The sequence below is a fragment of the Saimiri boliviensis genome, chromosome 18, assembly GCF_048565385.1.
Source record: "Saimiri boliviensis isolate mSaiBol1 chromosome 18, mSaiBol1.pri, whole genome shotgun sequence".
NCBI lineage: Eukaryota > Metazoa > Chordata > Mammalia > Primates > Cebidae > Saimiri > Saimiri boliviensis.
Window position 1 is genome coordinate 3,749,692 of NC_133466.1, and position 16,770 is coordinate 3,766,461.

The 16,770-nt window shown below is 52.3% G+C and overlaps 1 protein-coding gene across 16 annotated transcripts in view; it reads right to left on the bottom strand.

Moving 5' to 3' along the window:
• SLC37A1 (solute carrier family 37 member 1) overlaps positions 1-16,770 on the bottom strand; it is a 61,903-nt gene that overhangs the window by 15,393 nt on the left and 29,740 nt on the right. For all 16 annotated transcript variants that reach the window (XR_012514818.1, XM_074389212.1, XM_074389214.1 and 13 more), the window contains 7 exons: positions 13,035-13,072; positions 11,114-11,194; positions 7,650-7,781; positions 4,652-4,742; positions 2,784-2,846; positions 1,861-1,946; positions 855-903 (listed from right to left, as the gene is read on the bottom strand). Coding sequence is in view for 15 of the 16 variants with exons in the window: in XM_074389212.1 (XP_074245313.1) it covers positions 855-903; positions 1,861-1,946; positions 2,784-2,846; positions 4,652-4,742; positions 7,650-7,781; positions 11,114-11,194; positions 13,035-13,072 (540 nt within the window). In the remaining variant the exon portion in view is untranslated. The remainder of the gene's footprint in view (positions 1-854; positions 904-1,860; positions 1,947-2,783; positions 2,847-4,651; positions 4,743-7,649; positions 7,782-11,113; positions 11,195-13,034; positions 13,073-16,770) is intronic.

Genomic DNA, 16,770 nt, shown 5'->3' on the forward strand with positions numbered 1-16,770 from the left:
TCTGCAGCAAAAAGGCCTCCCTCTCCCTGGCCACAGCTGCTGCAGGCGGACCCCTCCCTCTCCCTGTCCACGGCTGCTGCAGGCGGACCCCACCCTCTCTTTTCTAGGTCGCTTCCTAAACTCTCCTCGGCTCACTTTCCCAAAGCAGCATCTGGGCTCACACTCAGGTGAGGAAGCCTCTGGCCTGAGGGGTCACAGGACTTTCCGCCTCCTCTCTTGTGGGCAAGCTGCCTTCTGGATACCATTCAAGGGGACCGCACACATCCCCGCTGCTGGCTCGTTAGGACGGAAAGCACCCTTCTAAGTGCTGGAGGCATCATTGGACAGCGCTGCCAGCTGGGTGTTAAAAGTAGTCCTCTGAGGTCATGCAGGCGCTCCTGGAAGGGCAGCTGACGAAGCCAGCTGGGAGGAGGTGGCTTGGGGGCCGCTTGCCTGGCTCCTGGTGACACCCTGCTCAGGTCATACCACCAGGTTCCCAGCTACCTGACGGGGCCCAAGGGCCAGCCTGGGTTGCTCTCACCATCATGGGTATGGGTCACAGGCTGCGGCAGCTTCACCAGCCCTGCTGAGGCGCCACCTTCAAGGTCACAACTGGCTTCTCCCTGAGCACTCAGGGCCACTGTCCCAGATGAGGCTCACACTCAAACCCATAGACTGGCAAGCCTCGCACTGGGGAGAAGAGACCCCGGCCTCTCCAGATGGCCTCACTCAAAGAAGGACACCGGACAATTTTAGCCGCACCATGTGCTCCAGTTAAACCAGCTCAACGCACTTGTTGACTTTTATATTTCATCTTGCCAGATGTGTGAACAAAAACGTGTGTGAAAGAAAAGCAGGAAGCCCTCCATACTCACCGACGGTGGCCTCGAGCCCCATCCTGCTGACGGTGGAGAATATGTAGAGCTGTGGACATTGAGACACAGGTCAGAGCCACGGCTGGATCCCCGGAAATCTACTTCTCAAAGCCTGGGGGGTGAGTCTCAGGCAGCCAACCCAAGAGTGGAAACCCCTAAAAAAAGAGTGAAGGCCACACTCCCTCCCGTCTCAGGCACTGAGCCTCGTCTCCGCCAGGAGCGCTTTGGACCAAGCACTCCAGGCGAGCTGGGGAAATCCTGCAGGGTGCTCCCTCCACAACCCCAGCCGAGGGTCAGGGTGCGGGCGGCCTTCCTGAGCTCCTCATTTGGGAGTCTGACTGCTGAGTCCTCAGGCTGCCCACCCTGATGGCAGCAAGGGGCCCACTCAGGAGCTTCTTCACTCGGCATTCTTTCAGGGTCTGTGATGGGCTGTGTCCGGGACCCCAAGATGGCTGAAAACCAGGCCTTGTTCTGGGGCTAGTGGAGAGGCCTAGTGGAGAGGTGGACATGCACAGAGGTACGGGGTGCACTGGCAAGCCTGTCACCTCTAACGTTACGATGATAAAAACAGTAACGAGAGGCACTGTTTCTAACCCACTGCACGGTGGTGCTACTGACACCCGGTTTCCAGATGAGGGAACTGGGGCACAGAGGGGCTGTCAGCGCCCAAGGCCGGGAGCTACGAAATGCTTGGAAAGTACTAGGCACCACGCGTCATGACAGGAGGGGTCAACGATGCCTAAGAGGTGGGGCAGGAGCTCGTCTGGGGCAAGGGGCACCCGAGTGAGAGGAGCAGCCTGCGCACCGCCCAGGCGGAGTCAGTAGCAGCTGCGCGTGTTGGGGAGGGTGCCCGGGGAGGGGCTGGGGGACGGGGGGCGTGAGCGGGAATGAAGCTGCGCCTGTCAGGAAAGTGGAGCCCGGGCAGATGGGAGGGACGCTGGCTGGGGGGAGGAGCATGGGGGACTGTCTGCAGGCCTCGGGGCCCAGAGAAGGCCGCAGGGCTGACCGTGGGCGCGGCGAGCAGCAGCATCAGGCCACAGGTGGAGGCCCTCTTCTCCAGCCGGTCTGAGATCACACCTGCCAGGATGCCACCTGCAACGGAGAGGCAGGCTTGAGGCACCGGCGTCACTGGGCGTGAGCCCACGGCGAGGAAGTGGAGCTGCGGGCAACTGCAGAGCGGTCTCCGCCCTTCCCAGGCCCCTCTCTCCAGGCATCAGGGCAGGCAGCCTTCTCACGGGCCTGACCTCCCCACAGGCCTCAGCTGGCTGCCGTCAGATGTGAGAGGCTTGGAAGCATCTCGGGTTCAGGTTTGAGGCCAGCCCTGAAGGCCCTTTACCTATCCAGGCACTAAGGTGGAGAGTCTGTCACCCGCCTGGGAGGCATGCTGCTGCTTTTTCTGTTTTAGTTTTGAGATGGGGTCTCACTCTGTCACCCAGGCTGGAGTGCAGTGCCACAATCGTGGCTCACTGCAGCCTCAACCTTCCCAGCTCAAGCTGTCCTCCCATCCCAGCCTCTCGAGCAGCTGGAATCACAAGCTCGAGCCACCATGCCCAGCTATGGTTTTGTTGTTGTTTTTCTTTTGTAGAGAGGGGTCTTGTTATGTTGCCCAGGCTGGTTTTCATAACAAGAGCTCAAGCGATCCTCCCCCGTCGGCCTCCCACAGGGCTGGGATTACAGGCATCAGCCCGGAGCCTGGCTGGCTGTTGTTTCTGAGGGAGGCTGTTCAAGGGCAGAGCCAAGACCCCGAGGAGGGAGGGGAGACTATAAGAGCACCCTAGCCACAGGTGACGGCTTGACCCTCTGGGGCTGGGTCTGCTCAGGGGATACGAGACCTGGGGGAACCCCATTCCTTCTGAGCAGTGAATCAACTCAGAGATCATGCACCTGGTGAAGTTCTTGTAGCAGCAGAGCAAGTCTTAACAAACTCACCAAAGATCCCGCCCACGTCGAACAGGGTGGAGAGCTCCCCCGCTTTTTTGGCATCAAGGTGATCTATGAAAATGACAACGGAGTGTGAAACGATGAAGACCTCCTCCACGCATCACAGTGACACACCACGCAGAACAGGACCCACGCCGGGGACTCTGGTTCCACACGCTTGATTTATACCAAGGAGCAATTAGTAGTTAACTCGGATTTAGAAAACTAGTAACACGGAAAGGATGAAAACACTTTTAACCCAACACCGAGGGTTTCCCCTGCTCAACTGAATTAGCCCACCATTGGTTCAGAGGCCCCCCCAGGGGCCCCTCTACCACGAAGTTAGATCAACACATGACCTAAGTGGGGGTGTGGAAGGCGCCTAGATGCTCCAGCGTCCTGTCACACGTGGCTTTAGAGCTGCAGGGGGCCGAGCCCTCTTGTCCTGCAGATGAAGACACAGAGGTCTCCCAGCAGCAGCTCAGGGCGCCCTCCACTAGATTTTGTACAAGTTCTGGGCTGTAAGGTGGACCGAGCTGGCCGTGGCGTGAGAAAGAAGACCAGGCAGCATCTCGGGCTGCTGGTCAAACCCAGCTTTTCTGAATCCTCAATGACATGGACAGGAAACTTTGCTTTTTCCAAACAGACTGAAAGTCCAGCAATTCAAGACTCAAGTCTTGAAAACGTTACCCCTTTTGCAATCACAGGGGAGAAAGGAAGAAGGCTGAGTGTAGCTCACCGGCCAAAGTAAGGCGGGGGTCACGAGCCAGGGAAGGAAGCTCAGGATCTGAGCGCACGCCTGGCTGCCCCCCCACTCACTGCCCTTGGGCAGGCCCTACCCCTGCTAGGCTGGGGGACGGTCCCCTCACCGCCTCCTCAACTTCCTTCCGGGTATTCAGCCTCCAGCCTCATGATCCCAGAAATCTCCTCTGATGAGAGCTGCATTCCCAGAATAGGTGGTCTGTGCCCCTCAGCCTCCCCCACTCTCAAAGACCCCCTCTTTGAGACTCTGCCACAGCCTGCCCCTCCCTGATGGCCTGGTGTCTTCTCCTTCCTCTCGCTCTCCCTGGCTCCCTGGGCTAACAGTCCTTCACGTGCTCCTGGACCATCCCCACTTCCTCTCAGCTAGGGTTCCAGTGACCCCACTCACCAGCCCCTTCCCGTAAGCACTGTTTGTCCCCTCCTGTCTGTCCTGTGGTCACACATGACATGGGGGGCATGTTACTATTTCACCAGCATGTTTTCTCATAATCTACAGCTGCAGCCACAGTGGGATAAAGCAACACCACATAAAGCAAAGTGTCAGCGCTCCCTAAGATTAGACCCCTCCTAAGATTAGACCTCCCTAAGGTTAGACCCTCCTTAAGGTTAGACCCTCCCTAAGATTAGACCCTCCCTAAGGTTAGACCCTCCCTAAGGTTAGACCCTCCCTAAGGTTAGACCCTCCCTAAGGTTAGACCCTCCCTATTTCCCAGAAGCCTTTTCCAGGTGAGATGATCAGTGATTCTTATCTCAGGTCCCCAGAGGCCTTGATTCTGCTCACTGGCTGCTCTGAGCCAAAGTTCAAAGTAGCCCACATTTAAATGCAGGCTGCCTCGGAACAGGAAGTACCCCATGGAACTGGTGGCCATAGCTGGGATATAACGTATCAACCTTTAAGCCCCATAAAGGCTACCATTATGGCAGTACAACTTGCACGTCTGAATTCTCTTTGCCTACGTTTCATTATACTGTTTGGTTCAGAAGTGTGAAAAGTGCACCTCTCAAAGCAGCACTCGTGGTCTTGTGTTTCCAAGACGCCAGAAAGCAGCAGACAGAAGACAGTTCGGCCCCAGTCGCTGTGCAGAACTTTACGTGTTCTAGCAACGGATACTCACCCACATTCGTGATGTACAGTGGCAGCCAGAAGAGGAAGGTATAGCTGACCAACTTGGCGAACAGCAGGCACAGCGAGAACTCGATCACGCCCTGAAAGAGAGAGCGGTCGGGCGTCTCCTCCAGATGTGCCGTCGGCAGGTGCGTGTAAATATGCAACAGAGTTACACATGACTTCGCTCCCATGAAGACAGCCTGTCTGTGGTCTGGCTTCAGCACCTCCAGACACATACAGGGGAGGGTGCTGCACCGCTGTGTGGTGTAGTGAGGACGCAGAACAGTGAAGCAGTCACCCCAGCCCAGGCACCAGGGGGGTGTGGCAGTAGCAGCAGCTCCTCTACCGCTGTGGCATCGCGGGCAGGCCCAGTGTGGTCAGATTTTCTGCTTTCAAGTGAAGACAGGAAGCCCTATTTATCTATGACACTTCTGAATTTCGAAATGGAGACTACCTTTTAGGATCGAAACCCAGTGTCTTTACAACAGAGTTGAGTCAATAAAAACATGCAGGGTTTGATTTTCATACTACGTCGCCTGGAAAACTTGCCTATTAAAGGAGTCCTCGTATACCCAGGCGCAGCAGACTGAGCATTTAATGGCTGTTTCTTCTTCCTTGGAGCTGAAAGTATTGTAAATGAGAAAGCCACCGGGAAACATACAGATCAAACAATTCTGACCATGCTGTCAGGCACGCAGGCTACCGCCCGTGCATACGATTCACCAGTCCGCATCCGGGAAAGCCAGGGAACGAGAAGAGGGTGTGCGAGTGATGACATCGGGCAGTGCGTTCTGTAAAACGCCTGTGTCTTCTTTCATGTCAACTTTTAGAAAGAGGTGGCACTTGTGAGATGATAATTCCAGATGCCGCTCAAAGTCCGGAGTGAGAAATCCAGTAACACTGCGGTGCTGAGCCCCCACTCCACTCCCCAGCTGCCTGTGCACGTGAAAATCAATCAAAACGGCGGCTGGAAGAACCCAGCACTCCACTTTGCCAAGGCATTCCAAAACGAAAGAGCTGATGTCTTCACAATTGATGAGGCTATGTCCGTGTGATTTACCGTATGCCTTTCACGGGCCTGGCATTGTGCTTAGTAGTCATTAATTGACCTCACTTCATCCGCAGAAGAACGTACCGTATCACACCAGAGATGGAGCCGCGTGACAGACGAGGACATGGAGGCCCAGGGTATGCCACACGTGCCCAGGCCTCTGAAGCTCACACTGTCTACAACTCCACTGCATAAAAACCTGTATTTCTATAACAAGTGTGCACCCTGCTTTCAGCACAAGTATTTGGGGGGAGCTACAGAGGAAGGTACAGCAGAAAAGGGTACTAGTTGTTGTGAAGAACACAATTAAGAACAAATCTTTTTACTTGAACCCAGCAGCTCCCACAGGCCGGCATGCATAGCCCTTTTCCTGGGAGCTGGTGCCCAGGCCTGGGTTGGGCGTTCCCCTTCAGCTGAACACCAGCTCCAGGCCCTGCCTCTGCAGACCCAGCTCCTCCTGGGCATTGGGACAATTTCTGTTCTGAAGCCAAGGCTCTCCCCAGCCTTTAATTTCTGCGATGTGATTTTGAGATCGGGGTTGCACCGCTTCCAGCCCTGAGCTGCTGAAGGGCCTCGGGCCTGGGCCCCTGACCTCTGCCTTTCTCTAGGTCACGTCAGCAAGTGAGAGCTGTGTCTGCTACCTGGTGCTCTGGCTGTGAGTGCCGGAGGGCACAGCGTGGACAGTCCGCCCTGGACAGCCCACCCGAGAGCCTACCCGGCCCACACAGCAGGGTCTGATCTCCCGCGCACAGGCCCCTGCTCTCAGCTCTCTGTTCCCATGGAAGAACACAGCTCCTCCACACCCTGTGCATGGCTCCTTAGAATCTCTGCTGAGGGAGTCAATGAATGCAATAAAAGGAAAAGTGAAAGTGGCAAGAAATCTCTCCACAGCACCCCTCCTGCGCATCTGCTCCAAGTCACCTTTTCCCGATACTGATCACCTCCGAGGGGCACTGTGGCACCCTTCCAGTCTGAAGGCCAGGCCAGCAATACCACCCAGGACCAGCAGCCAAAGCGGTCCGATTCTGAAGACCCGAAGGCTTCTCCTGCCTGTCTGCTCGTTCTTCCCTCAGTCTCTGTATCCCCCCCGCAACTCCTGGCAACCTCTGCTCACACACATGGGCAATCGGACCACGGGCTGCGGCACTGAAGGCACTTTTTTTGAGTTGGAGTGTTACTCTGTCTCCCAGGCTGGAGTGTAGTGGCACGAGCCTGGTTCATCGCAACCTCTGCCTCCCTGGTTCGTGATTCTTCTGCTTTAGCCTCTCGAGTAGCTGGGATTACAGGTGTGCACCACCGTGCCTGGCTAATTTTTGTATATTTAGTAGAGACAGGGTTTCTCCATGTTGGCCAGGTTGCTTTTGAACTCTTGGCCTCAGGTGATCTGCCTGTCTCAGCCTCCTAAAGGGCTGGGATCACAGGCGTGAGCTACCGTGCCCAGGCTGAAGACAGTTTAAAGGGAAAGAGAATTGAGTCGGGCTGGTGAAGGCCATAGTATGGCATTCAGTGACAACGCCCCCCCACCCTGGGCTCACGCTCAAGGCCTGCAGGAGGGCCAGTGCACCGGGGAGGGGCCAGGCCACAAGGGCCAGGTGGCACAGTGGTCAGGGCCCCAGGTCCCCAACCTCTGTCACATGGGGGGCAGGCCCAGGGTGCCAGGCTTTCTGTTTTTCAAGTGAGGGCAGGGAGCCCCATTTGTCTATGAGCTTTCTGAATTTTTAAATGGAGAAAATGAATTTCAAAAAAATTTAAACATGGTATGAGGCAAACCAAACATCACTGCAGACATATTCATTCCTGAAGCGACCAGTGTGCAGCGTCTGGCTTCCGCTACGGATTCTAATCTCCGGGTTCTACAACCAGAGATTTCTGTTTTAAGTTAATCATCAACCGCCCAGACTTCTTGCAGTCGGCACAGCAGCCCCTCTGAAACGCTTCCTGCACGTTTACTTACTGGGATTTTCAGGGCCCCTGTGAAGCTGATGGCGGCGGTGCCACTCCCGCTGTCCCCGGGGAGAATGACCATGTGGTTCGCATGGACAGCGCCCTTCCCGTCTGACAGCAGCAGGCACTGCATCTCTGGGTCCTGGAGGCAAATCCATTGGGAACAAAAGGAAAGGTGTTACCGGCTGGGCAGTCTGGGTGAAGTGGGGCCAGGCTTCCCAACGGTGATGGTGCCCGGCGGCTCTCTCTCCCACTGCTTTGAAGACGTCTGGGTGATGTTCCCACCTGGCCACTGCGTTAGAATGATTAACATTCATGCATTTTCATGAACGGCTGGGTACACAGATCTTCTGATCCAGAAATTCTAGGACTTTTACTTGCAAAAAATAATTCAAAAAGTGAAAAAAATACTTATAAAGTAAAACAGATGTCACATCATCATTGAGAAAAATCAGAAAATTAACATACATCCATGTGAATGACATATCTTGTTACAAAAAAAGTTTGGGAGATTTTAACGACATATGAAAATGCTTATGACGCATTAAATAACACATCATTCAAAACTGCACGCCATTATAATCTCAAACAAGGTTTAAATATCTACATCTATAACTAGGCAACTGCAGGATCTATCTCTAGAAAGAAAGAAGCTAAAATCTAAGCCAACAATGGTTGTCACTGAGTGGTAGAATTATGTGTAATTTTTATGAAAATGCTAACAACGAATTCTTTACATGATCTTGTATTTTCTAGGAGTTCACAATGGCCATATAAAACATTATTTTAAAATTTATTTTAAATTACACCAACATTATTTCAAAATACAACTATTCTGATATTTATGAATTCTGATATTCTAGACATTCCTAAAGGACAAAACGCATACTTATTAAAGCAAAGAAGAGTGATCCTGAACCTAGAGGGGAGTTTCCAAGTCAGAGCAAGGATACCATGAAAATAATCCTAGCCTGGGCCATACAGTGAGACTGCATCTCTGGGGAAAAAAAATTAGTTGAATGTGGTGGTATGCGCTTGTAGTCCCAGCTGCTCTGGAGGCTGAGGCAGGAGGATCACTTGAACCCAGGAGGTTGAGGCTGCAGTGAACCATGATTGTGCTGCTGTATTTCAGCCTGGGCGATTGGGCAAGATCCTATCTCGAAAAAGAATTAAAATAAAATAAAAATGTTCTTCATGAATAAACTATGAAGTTCAAGGTCTTACAAAGAAATACTTCTATGTATCCCTCAGACCTTCCACAAAAATCAAACAGGCTTTGTTGTATTTATCTCACTATAACCTGTTACAACAGACGTCCCCAAACTTTTTACACAGGGGGCCAGTTCAGTGTCCCTCAGACCGTTGGAGGGCCGCCACATACTGTGCTCCTCTCACTGACCACCAATGAAAGAGGTGCCCCTTCCTGAAGTGCGGCGGGGGGCCGGAAAAATGGCCTCAGGGGGCCGCATGTGGCTCGCGGGCCGTAGTTTGGGGACGCCTGTGTTATAAGTTGGACTAAAAATGTAGTTCAATTTAAAAAAAAAAGAAAAAGAGGCTGGGCTCGGTGGCTCACGCCTGTAATCCTAGCACCTTGGGAGGCTGAGGCAGTGGATCACCTGAGGTCAGGAGTTTGAGACCAGCCTGACCAACAAGGTGACACCCCATCTCTACTAATACAAAAATTAGCCAGGTGTGGTAGCAGGTGCCTGTAGTTCCAGCTACTTGGGAGACTGAGACAGGAGAAGTGCTTGAACCTGGGAGGTGGAGGTTGCAGTGAGCTGAGATCATGCCACTGCATTCCAGCCTGGGCAACGAAGCATGACTCTATCTCAAAAAAAAAAAAAAAAAAAAAAAGGTAATGTATTTCACATTCCCCTGCCTCTTGATATTTAGAATTCTATTCCAGTGGGAAACAGAAATTTGGAAACCGGGTGGCAGACTGTACTGTGTGCAGTCCAGTGTGGGTGCTGGGCACCCCAGTGTGTGGCCTTGGGGGCAGCCCAGCAGCCATGTCCCCCAGGAAGCCTGGCTCACAGCCAGGACTCCGGCGTGGAGAGTGGGCGTCTGATGACATATTCACAGGCAGCCACAGTCAGGTGCTCGGGAGTGAAGGTGATGGGCCCGAGTGCAAATGCCTCACATCCTCCCGATGAGAATTCATTCTCGGCACGTGGAAGCAAAGAAGGGTGATTTGAGTTTGGGAATCAACTTTTCTCTCATAAATTGTGCTGATCGTCCAGTTTAGGAAACTAGGTCAGTCATGCTCTACCGTGGCTAAACACTGGAATCTCCTGGGGGGCTTTGAGGAGTCCTGAAGCCCCCCCAGCCCTGCTGAAGCAGCCTCTGGGGCAGCCCCAGGCAAGTTCCACTCATAGCAAGCTGAGGGCTACGGGACTTCACAGCCTGTTACGGGGCAAACAGGCTAAGCAGTGGGCGAGACGCAGCCAGGTGCAGTAACGTCATGTGGAGTCTGCTTAGCCAGGAGAGGCGTACCCTCTGACCCAGAGAGAAGTGGCTGCAGGTCCACACGGAAGACCGCCCGGCCTCAGGTAGACCCAGATGCCCAAGAGCCACCCACGGCCCTTCCAGGATTTGTAAAGTGCTCCGTGGTCCAGTTGCTGGGCTGGTTTAAAGCCACAGACACAGACCTTTGCTCCTTACCTAAGCCCCAAAGAGCCCCCTAGACAGACAGAAGGCTGTTTTTGCTGAGAACAGGCCCTATGCTCACACCTGCTCATCTCAAACAGAGCTTGCAGCCACGGAGTCCCAGGCGTTTGCTCCTGGAGATGAGAAAGAAAGTGTGAGGCCAAGAAGCCGGTTTTCCAAAACCAACAGGGGGGGCCGCTGCTGCCTCCTCCTTACGTAGTAAACAAGACGACACTGGGGGACAGGACGCGAGGCTGGAGGCCAAGAGGCACGTGTGCCTCCAAATAAGCCATTTCCAGTCTGTGTCCTCAGAGTCCCATATGGGATCTGTGCAGCTCCTGTGGGTCTGGGGGATTCTGTGGTCAGGGTACTCCACTCATGGCTTACACTTTCAAAGAGAAAAGGGCTCCCCCTACTAAAACACCCCTCCCACCCCCCTGCAAAATACAGGCAGACGCACATGGGCAGGGATGTAATAACGACCGCTCTATATAAAAATGCTAAGCTCACCCGCTACCTGATGCTGTCTGCAGCTACCCTTTAGGAACGGCCATCCCAGAGACATTTGCAGGCTCCTGCCGGGGTGCACAGTGCACCGTGGAGTAGCACTCAACCTTCAAATACCCACTCCATGCTCCTGCCGTGCGTGGTGGGCCCAGCCAATCAGAAGGACCCTCAGAGACGTGAATACAATGAGACCCAGTGTTTTAAAGATCTGGATGTTTGTGACACATGTCACATAGGCAGAGGAACGGAGAGCCGACGTGGCTCCAAGGACTTTTCCTGCGGCTCCGACGTTCTAGGAAGTGGAAGTTACGCGTGACTTACCAGAGGCCTGTGCTTTTCGCTCTTCAAGATTTGCTTCTGGAGTCTCAGTCTGCTTGTCCCATTCTCATAGGCTTTCGAGTGCTGGGAGAAAAGAAGCTTCATGAGAGCAATACTGACTCAGCAGCTAGAATTAAACCTGACTTATTGTAGCAAGGATACTCACTAACTTCCCAAAAAAGCTACCACGAGAACGTAAGACAACTGATTTAAACAGAATAATGGTTGAGCTCAACACTCCAGACTCTCAGATAACAGAATGTGAAAACAAAATCCTCTCTTGAAGAAAGAGCTGACAGAGGTGTAACCAAATGTAAAAATACACATTAAGGCGACTTAACTTTTCTTAATGGCTTTGAGACTGTTTCAACGGTTTTGAAATGAAAAGGCACACACCCGTGTTCCCCTTTACAGTGAGGGACACCGGCCCTTCCTGTCAGCTCATTGCTTCTGAAGGAGAAAACACCCTCTTTATGGGAGGAGCGTGGTTTGTGCATCAGCCCAGATGATCGTGCACCTTTTGCCCTTTATCCATTCATGGTGTATTACATTACCATTACCTGTTAAGCCAACTGTGTGTTCCTGGGATAAATCCCAGTTGATCATGGTACATAGTCCTTTTGTAGGTGGCTAATTCAGGTTGCTGGTATTGAGTTTTGCATCTACGCTCACAGAAGACACTGGCGTACAGCTCTCCCAAGTTGTCTTCCTTTGTTATCAATAATACCTCACAGGATGAATTAGGAAGTTTCCCCCCACTTTTATTTTTTGGAAGAGTTTGTGAGTAATTAGTATTAACTCTTCTTTCAACGTTTGGCAGAATGTACCAGCCAAGCCATCTGGTCCTGGGCTTTTCTTTGAGTGACATTTTAAAATTAACAATTCAATTTCTTTATTTGTTTTAGATCTATTCAGATTTCCTATCTCTCGAGTCAGTTTTGGTAGTTTCTGTCCTTCCGTGAATTTTTCCATTTATTCTAAGTTTTGTAATTTGTTGGCATATAGTTGTTCATAGTATTTCCTGGTAATCCATTTTATTTGGGTAAAGGTGGCAGAAATGCCACCTTTCCTGGTCTTGACTTTGGTAACTTCAGTCTACCTTTATGCCTGGTCAGTCCAGGTGCAGGACTACCAATTCTGTTGATCTTTCCAAAGAACCAACTTTTGGTTTGATTTTCTCTACTGTTTTTCTATCCTTTGCCATTGGTTTTTAAGTGTGATAATGGTATGTTACGTTTCACACACAAGTTTCCCTACATTTTGGAAACAAACACTGAAGTAGTCAGAGACAAAATATTAAGATGACTGGTATTTGCTTGCAAAATACATCAGCAGGAGGTGGGAAGGGACAGTATCAGAAGGGGCGCTGATAGAGTCAGATTGGCCAGCTGTTGGAAAGTTGGGTGATGGGTACATTGGGGTTCATCATACTGTTATTTTTACCTTTTTATATGTTTTAAAGTCTCCATAACAAAAACTTTAAAATACTGGAAACAATTAGAACTTTATCCTGTGATGGCTGAGCTGGGCAGGGGTACAGAAGAGAAGGGAGGGCGTGCTGGGCAGACTTCCTGGCCAACTTAAGTGATGGCAGCCAGCTCCCATGTGGCGCTGAGGCCCTGGGGCCACCGGGGAGCGCCACTCCTGGGGAGGCCGGGCCGGGACCCAGCCTTTGGCTCCCCTAGCATGAAGTCCTTAATCTGGACAGCATCAAATCTCTTCTGGGTTTTGTTGATAAGGTTATCAGCAAAACTCAGAATAGGATATCATCTATTCCTAGAACGGGCAGTATTTTGAGGGTGGGACTTGTGTCCACACTGTGTTTCTGTCTGACACCGCACGGGCAGGAGCAGGCTGGGGAAGTGGTCAGAACACTTTGCGAACTGCACACTGTTCTAGAAGGGGACAAGGAAAGGGTCCTTACCGTCACCAGGGTGGAGGAGCACCTGACGTCCTTCGGATCTGAAAGAGCAAACACGAGTCCAGGGCTGAGCACGTCCATTACCACGGCAATGCCATGCTTTAAGCTACGTGACCCCAGGGCAGGGCACACGGGAGCACCGGCGGTGAAACTGACCACATGCAGAATTGACAATAAGTGAGTGGATCTGAGCTGCTCTTGCCACAAAAAACAAAACCGGGCAGCTGTGGGTCGCGATGGTGATGCTAACGTGCTTCGCTCTGCTAGTGACCTTTTTACTGTCTGTATGTATCTGTAACACCATGTTGCATACCTTAAATTCACACAATAAAATTTATTTAATAAAACACAAAATGCCATTATACCTTTACTAAATTGGCATTCGTTCCAGAAAAAAGCCATTGCCATAGCATGCCGGGTAAGGGCAAGGATACAGCATGGCCGGTCCAGCAGTGGCCCACACACACGCCCCTGCCTGTCCCCAGTCACCCTGCCTGGCAGCCTACATATGTAGAAGGGGTACAGCAGATCACCGCCAGCCAATGCCAACGTGGTGAACATGAACACCACTTTAAATACGGAAGAGAGTTCCCGGTGGGGCCGATAACAAGCAGAGCAGGCGGACGCTGTGCAGACAAGCTCGTGAGTCACATTCAGAGGACGAGCCCCAGAAGGAAGACAAGGCCAGGAAAAGCACATCAGTGGAGCGAGGCGGGAATAATGTCTGCGCTGAAGTGTTTGCACATTTGTACATGAGGTATTTCATGTTGTTAAATTCATCGGGAATAAAAATGAGTGTAGATAAAACACCCATCTTGATAGGGAACAAACATCTTTATGCAGATGCAAGGAAGGGAGGAAACTCGCAAAGGGACAGAACCAGGAGTGAGGTTTCAGCCTGTCCTTTAAAGATGCCAGTGACCTGCCCCAAGCAACATGGAATCCAGAGTCAGCCCCAGGCTTCGAGGCGCCGTGGGAAACCAGCCCTGCTGCCTCTCCAGGATCTATTTCTATAGCCCCCTCTGACTACCCAGAATCCCGGTCTTTTTATAACCCTGGCTGAAACCGGTTATTGCTTTGGAATCCAAACTGAGCTACAGGGCTGCAGGCTTCCCACGGCCGAGTCCATTCCTGCACGACCCAGGGTGACATCGTGGAGGGGCACGCAGCCGCTGAGCACACTCCTGCTGGCCTCGAGGCCCCGCCTATGCCATAGGGCCAGGTGGGTCTACACTGACAGCTCCGAGGCTGGCTGAGGGGTGCACTGCCCTCCTCTCCTGGGCATAGCCCAAGGGTGAGGCCATTGACAAGGGACGCATGGTCAGCATGCCGGGCAGTCCCAATGGTCCACCTGTGATGTGCAGTTTAAAGGACATCAACCATTTCAACCCCTCTGTATCCACTCACAGTGTGATTCCCCCCACCCCAGAGGCAAGCAAGGGGGTCCCCCTGATATGGCTCTTCCTGGACTTTTACTTTGCGGGACTTGAGCACACGTGTCCCTTGGCTGGGACACGTCCGAGAACAGCTTCACAAAGTAGACTCAGAGAGGCCAGAGAAGGGAGCAGGAGACAGAAGTGAAGGAGCCACAGAAAACGCCCCATTCCCTGTTGGTCGCAGGAATGGTGCATCTGACGCCTTCAGCACCTGCCCAGGCAGTGATTCGGGACAAGGAGGGGCAGAAACAAACCAAGGAGCACTCAATGCTTCCTCCCTATCTGCAAGGAGCTCCTGTTCTCAGACTCGGTGTCCAGCCATTGCTGTCGCAGCTGGGTCTCATCATTCAGACGCGGTGCAACTCCCGGGCACGAGGGGAAAGAGTGTCGGGCCGAGTCCCTGGGCAGGAGGCTCTGGGGGTTCTGTTCTGTTTGGCTGCAGGTGAAGCATGTGGCCCTCCTGTAGGTGAGCCTGCCTTGGCCAAGGAGGACCCAGGGACGGGGGCATCTGGATCATTACTATCTGCCCAAATTGGATCAGGGAGGCTTACTCACAAGAGCTAAGCTCTCTCTGCTTACAGAGACAAGCATCCACACGGGGCCCTGAATGCCTGGATGTGGTGCTGAGGCCACCCACTGTGGCCACTGAGCAAGCTCCTTCCCTTCCACATGTCCTCTTCTCTCCAGAGCCAAGCCAAAGGGCTGAGGAAGAGAATAAAAGGCCTTGAGGACTCTACCCTCAGGCAGGAGACACCCAGGGGCCCCTGCGTGCTAACAGAGAGGCACATTGTTCTCCTGGTGGCTGGTGTCTCAGATACCTGGAGGGCAGGGGCACAGAACTCCAGGTTCTAAGAACCAAAGCAGAGGAAAACAGGTGGTGGGAATGGCCTTTCCCAGAACTGCAGTGCCACACCAGCCAGAGCTGGAAGCCACCTGTTGGCCTACTGGTAAGGGAGCTAGAGCCCTGCCCGTCCGGCCAGGTCCCTGCTTGGGCTGCCCAGGGTGCTGCCAAAGGCAGAAGAGGGGAAATGGGAGCTGAGTGCAGCCTGGGACCCCCACTTTCTGCTTCCACTGATGGGTGTGTTTGGGCATTCCTCATCTGAATGTTTATTTCCATTTTCACCAACACAGAATAGTGGGCTGAGAGTCTCAGAACTCATAGGGTGGCTAAGAGGATGGCCATCTTCAAAATTAAAAAGTTAACTTTTGCAAGACAAAAAAAGTGAGCAACTAAATGGAATATGCGTTAACTTCTGCATGCAGAGCTGAAGTGACAGGCAATGCCCGGGGTGGCTGGAGGGAGCTGGCTCTGAGTGTCCTTGACCTGGGAGGGAGCTGGACAGAGCTGCCTGTTGCCTTGTTTCATTGTGCTTTAAACTCAATCAAAGAACTTAGTGTTGAGTACAACTTATCAGAACAGCCTGTGGGATTCGAGTCCCTGTCATGTGACTGCTGGGGCCACCTGGGCCTCTCTAACCTTGCTGTAACTGTCCTGAATCCTCTCAGCACCACAGCCTGCAGACTCTACTTCAGAAATTAATTTCAAATTCAATTAAATCAAAAGTTTGCTATTGAATCTGAAATGGAATAAAGGATTTGATTTTCCAAGAGATACTTTTTTACCCAATTAAGACTTTAAATAAGTCTTTTATTATTTATTTATGGAGATGAAGTTTCACTCTTGTTGCCCAGCCTGGAGTGCAGTGGTGTGATCTTGGCTCACGGCAACCTCCGCCTCCCAGGTTCAAGTGATTCTCCTGCCTCAGCCACCTAAGTAGCTGGAATTACAGGCATGCGCCACCACACCTGGCTAATTTTTTATATTTTTAGTAGAGACAGCATTTCTCCATGTTAGTCAGGCTGGTCTTGAACTCCTGACCTCAGGTGATTCACCTGCCTTGGCCTCCTAAAGTGCTGAGATTACAGGCGTGAGCCACTGCACCCAGCCTAAGTCTTTTATAACGCTGTCCAAGACATATCTTATCAGAAGGCAAATAGCTGACTTGGTACAATGCAGGCTGTGGTGGTGAGATGGGTGTGAGAAGAACAGCCCCGTGGGAAGATGTAAGATTCCCAGGCACGAACGCATCATGCTGGGGCAAGTCGGGGGGAGGGGGATGGGAGGAAGGAATGTGGGCAAAGGTCACTCCAGAAATCAGGGAAGAGTAGAAAGTCAGGCAAGACCGGGAGAGAACCAGCTCCCGGGGAAGTCTGCATGCAAACAAGGAAGCCTCCCTGGCAAGAAGAGCACCGAGGAAGCCACAGGCAAACAGGGCACTAGGCCGTGCCACTCTCACGCTCGC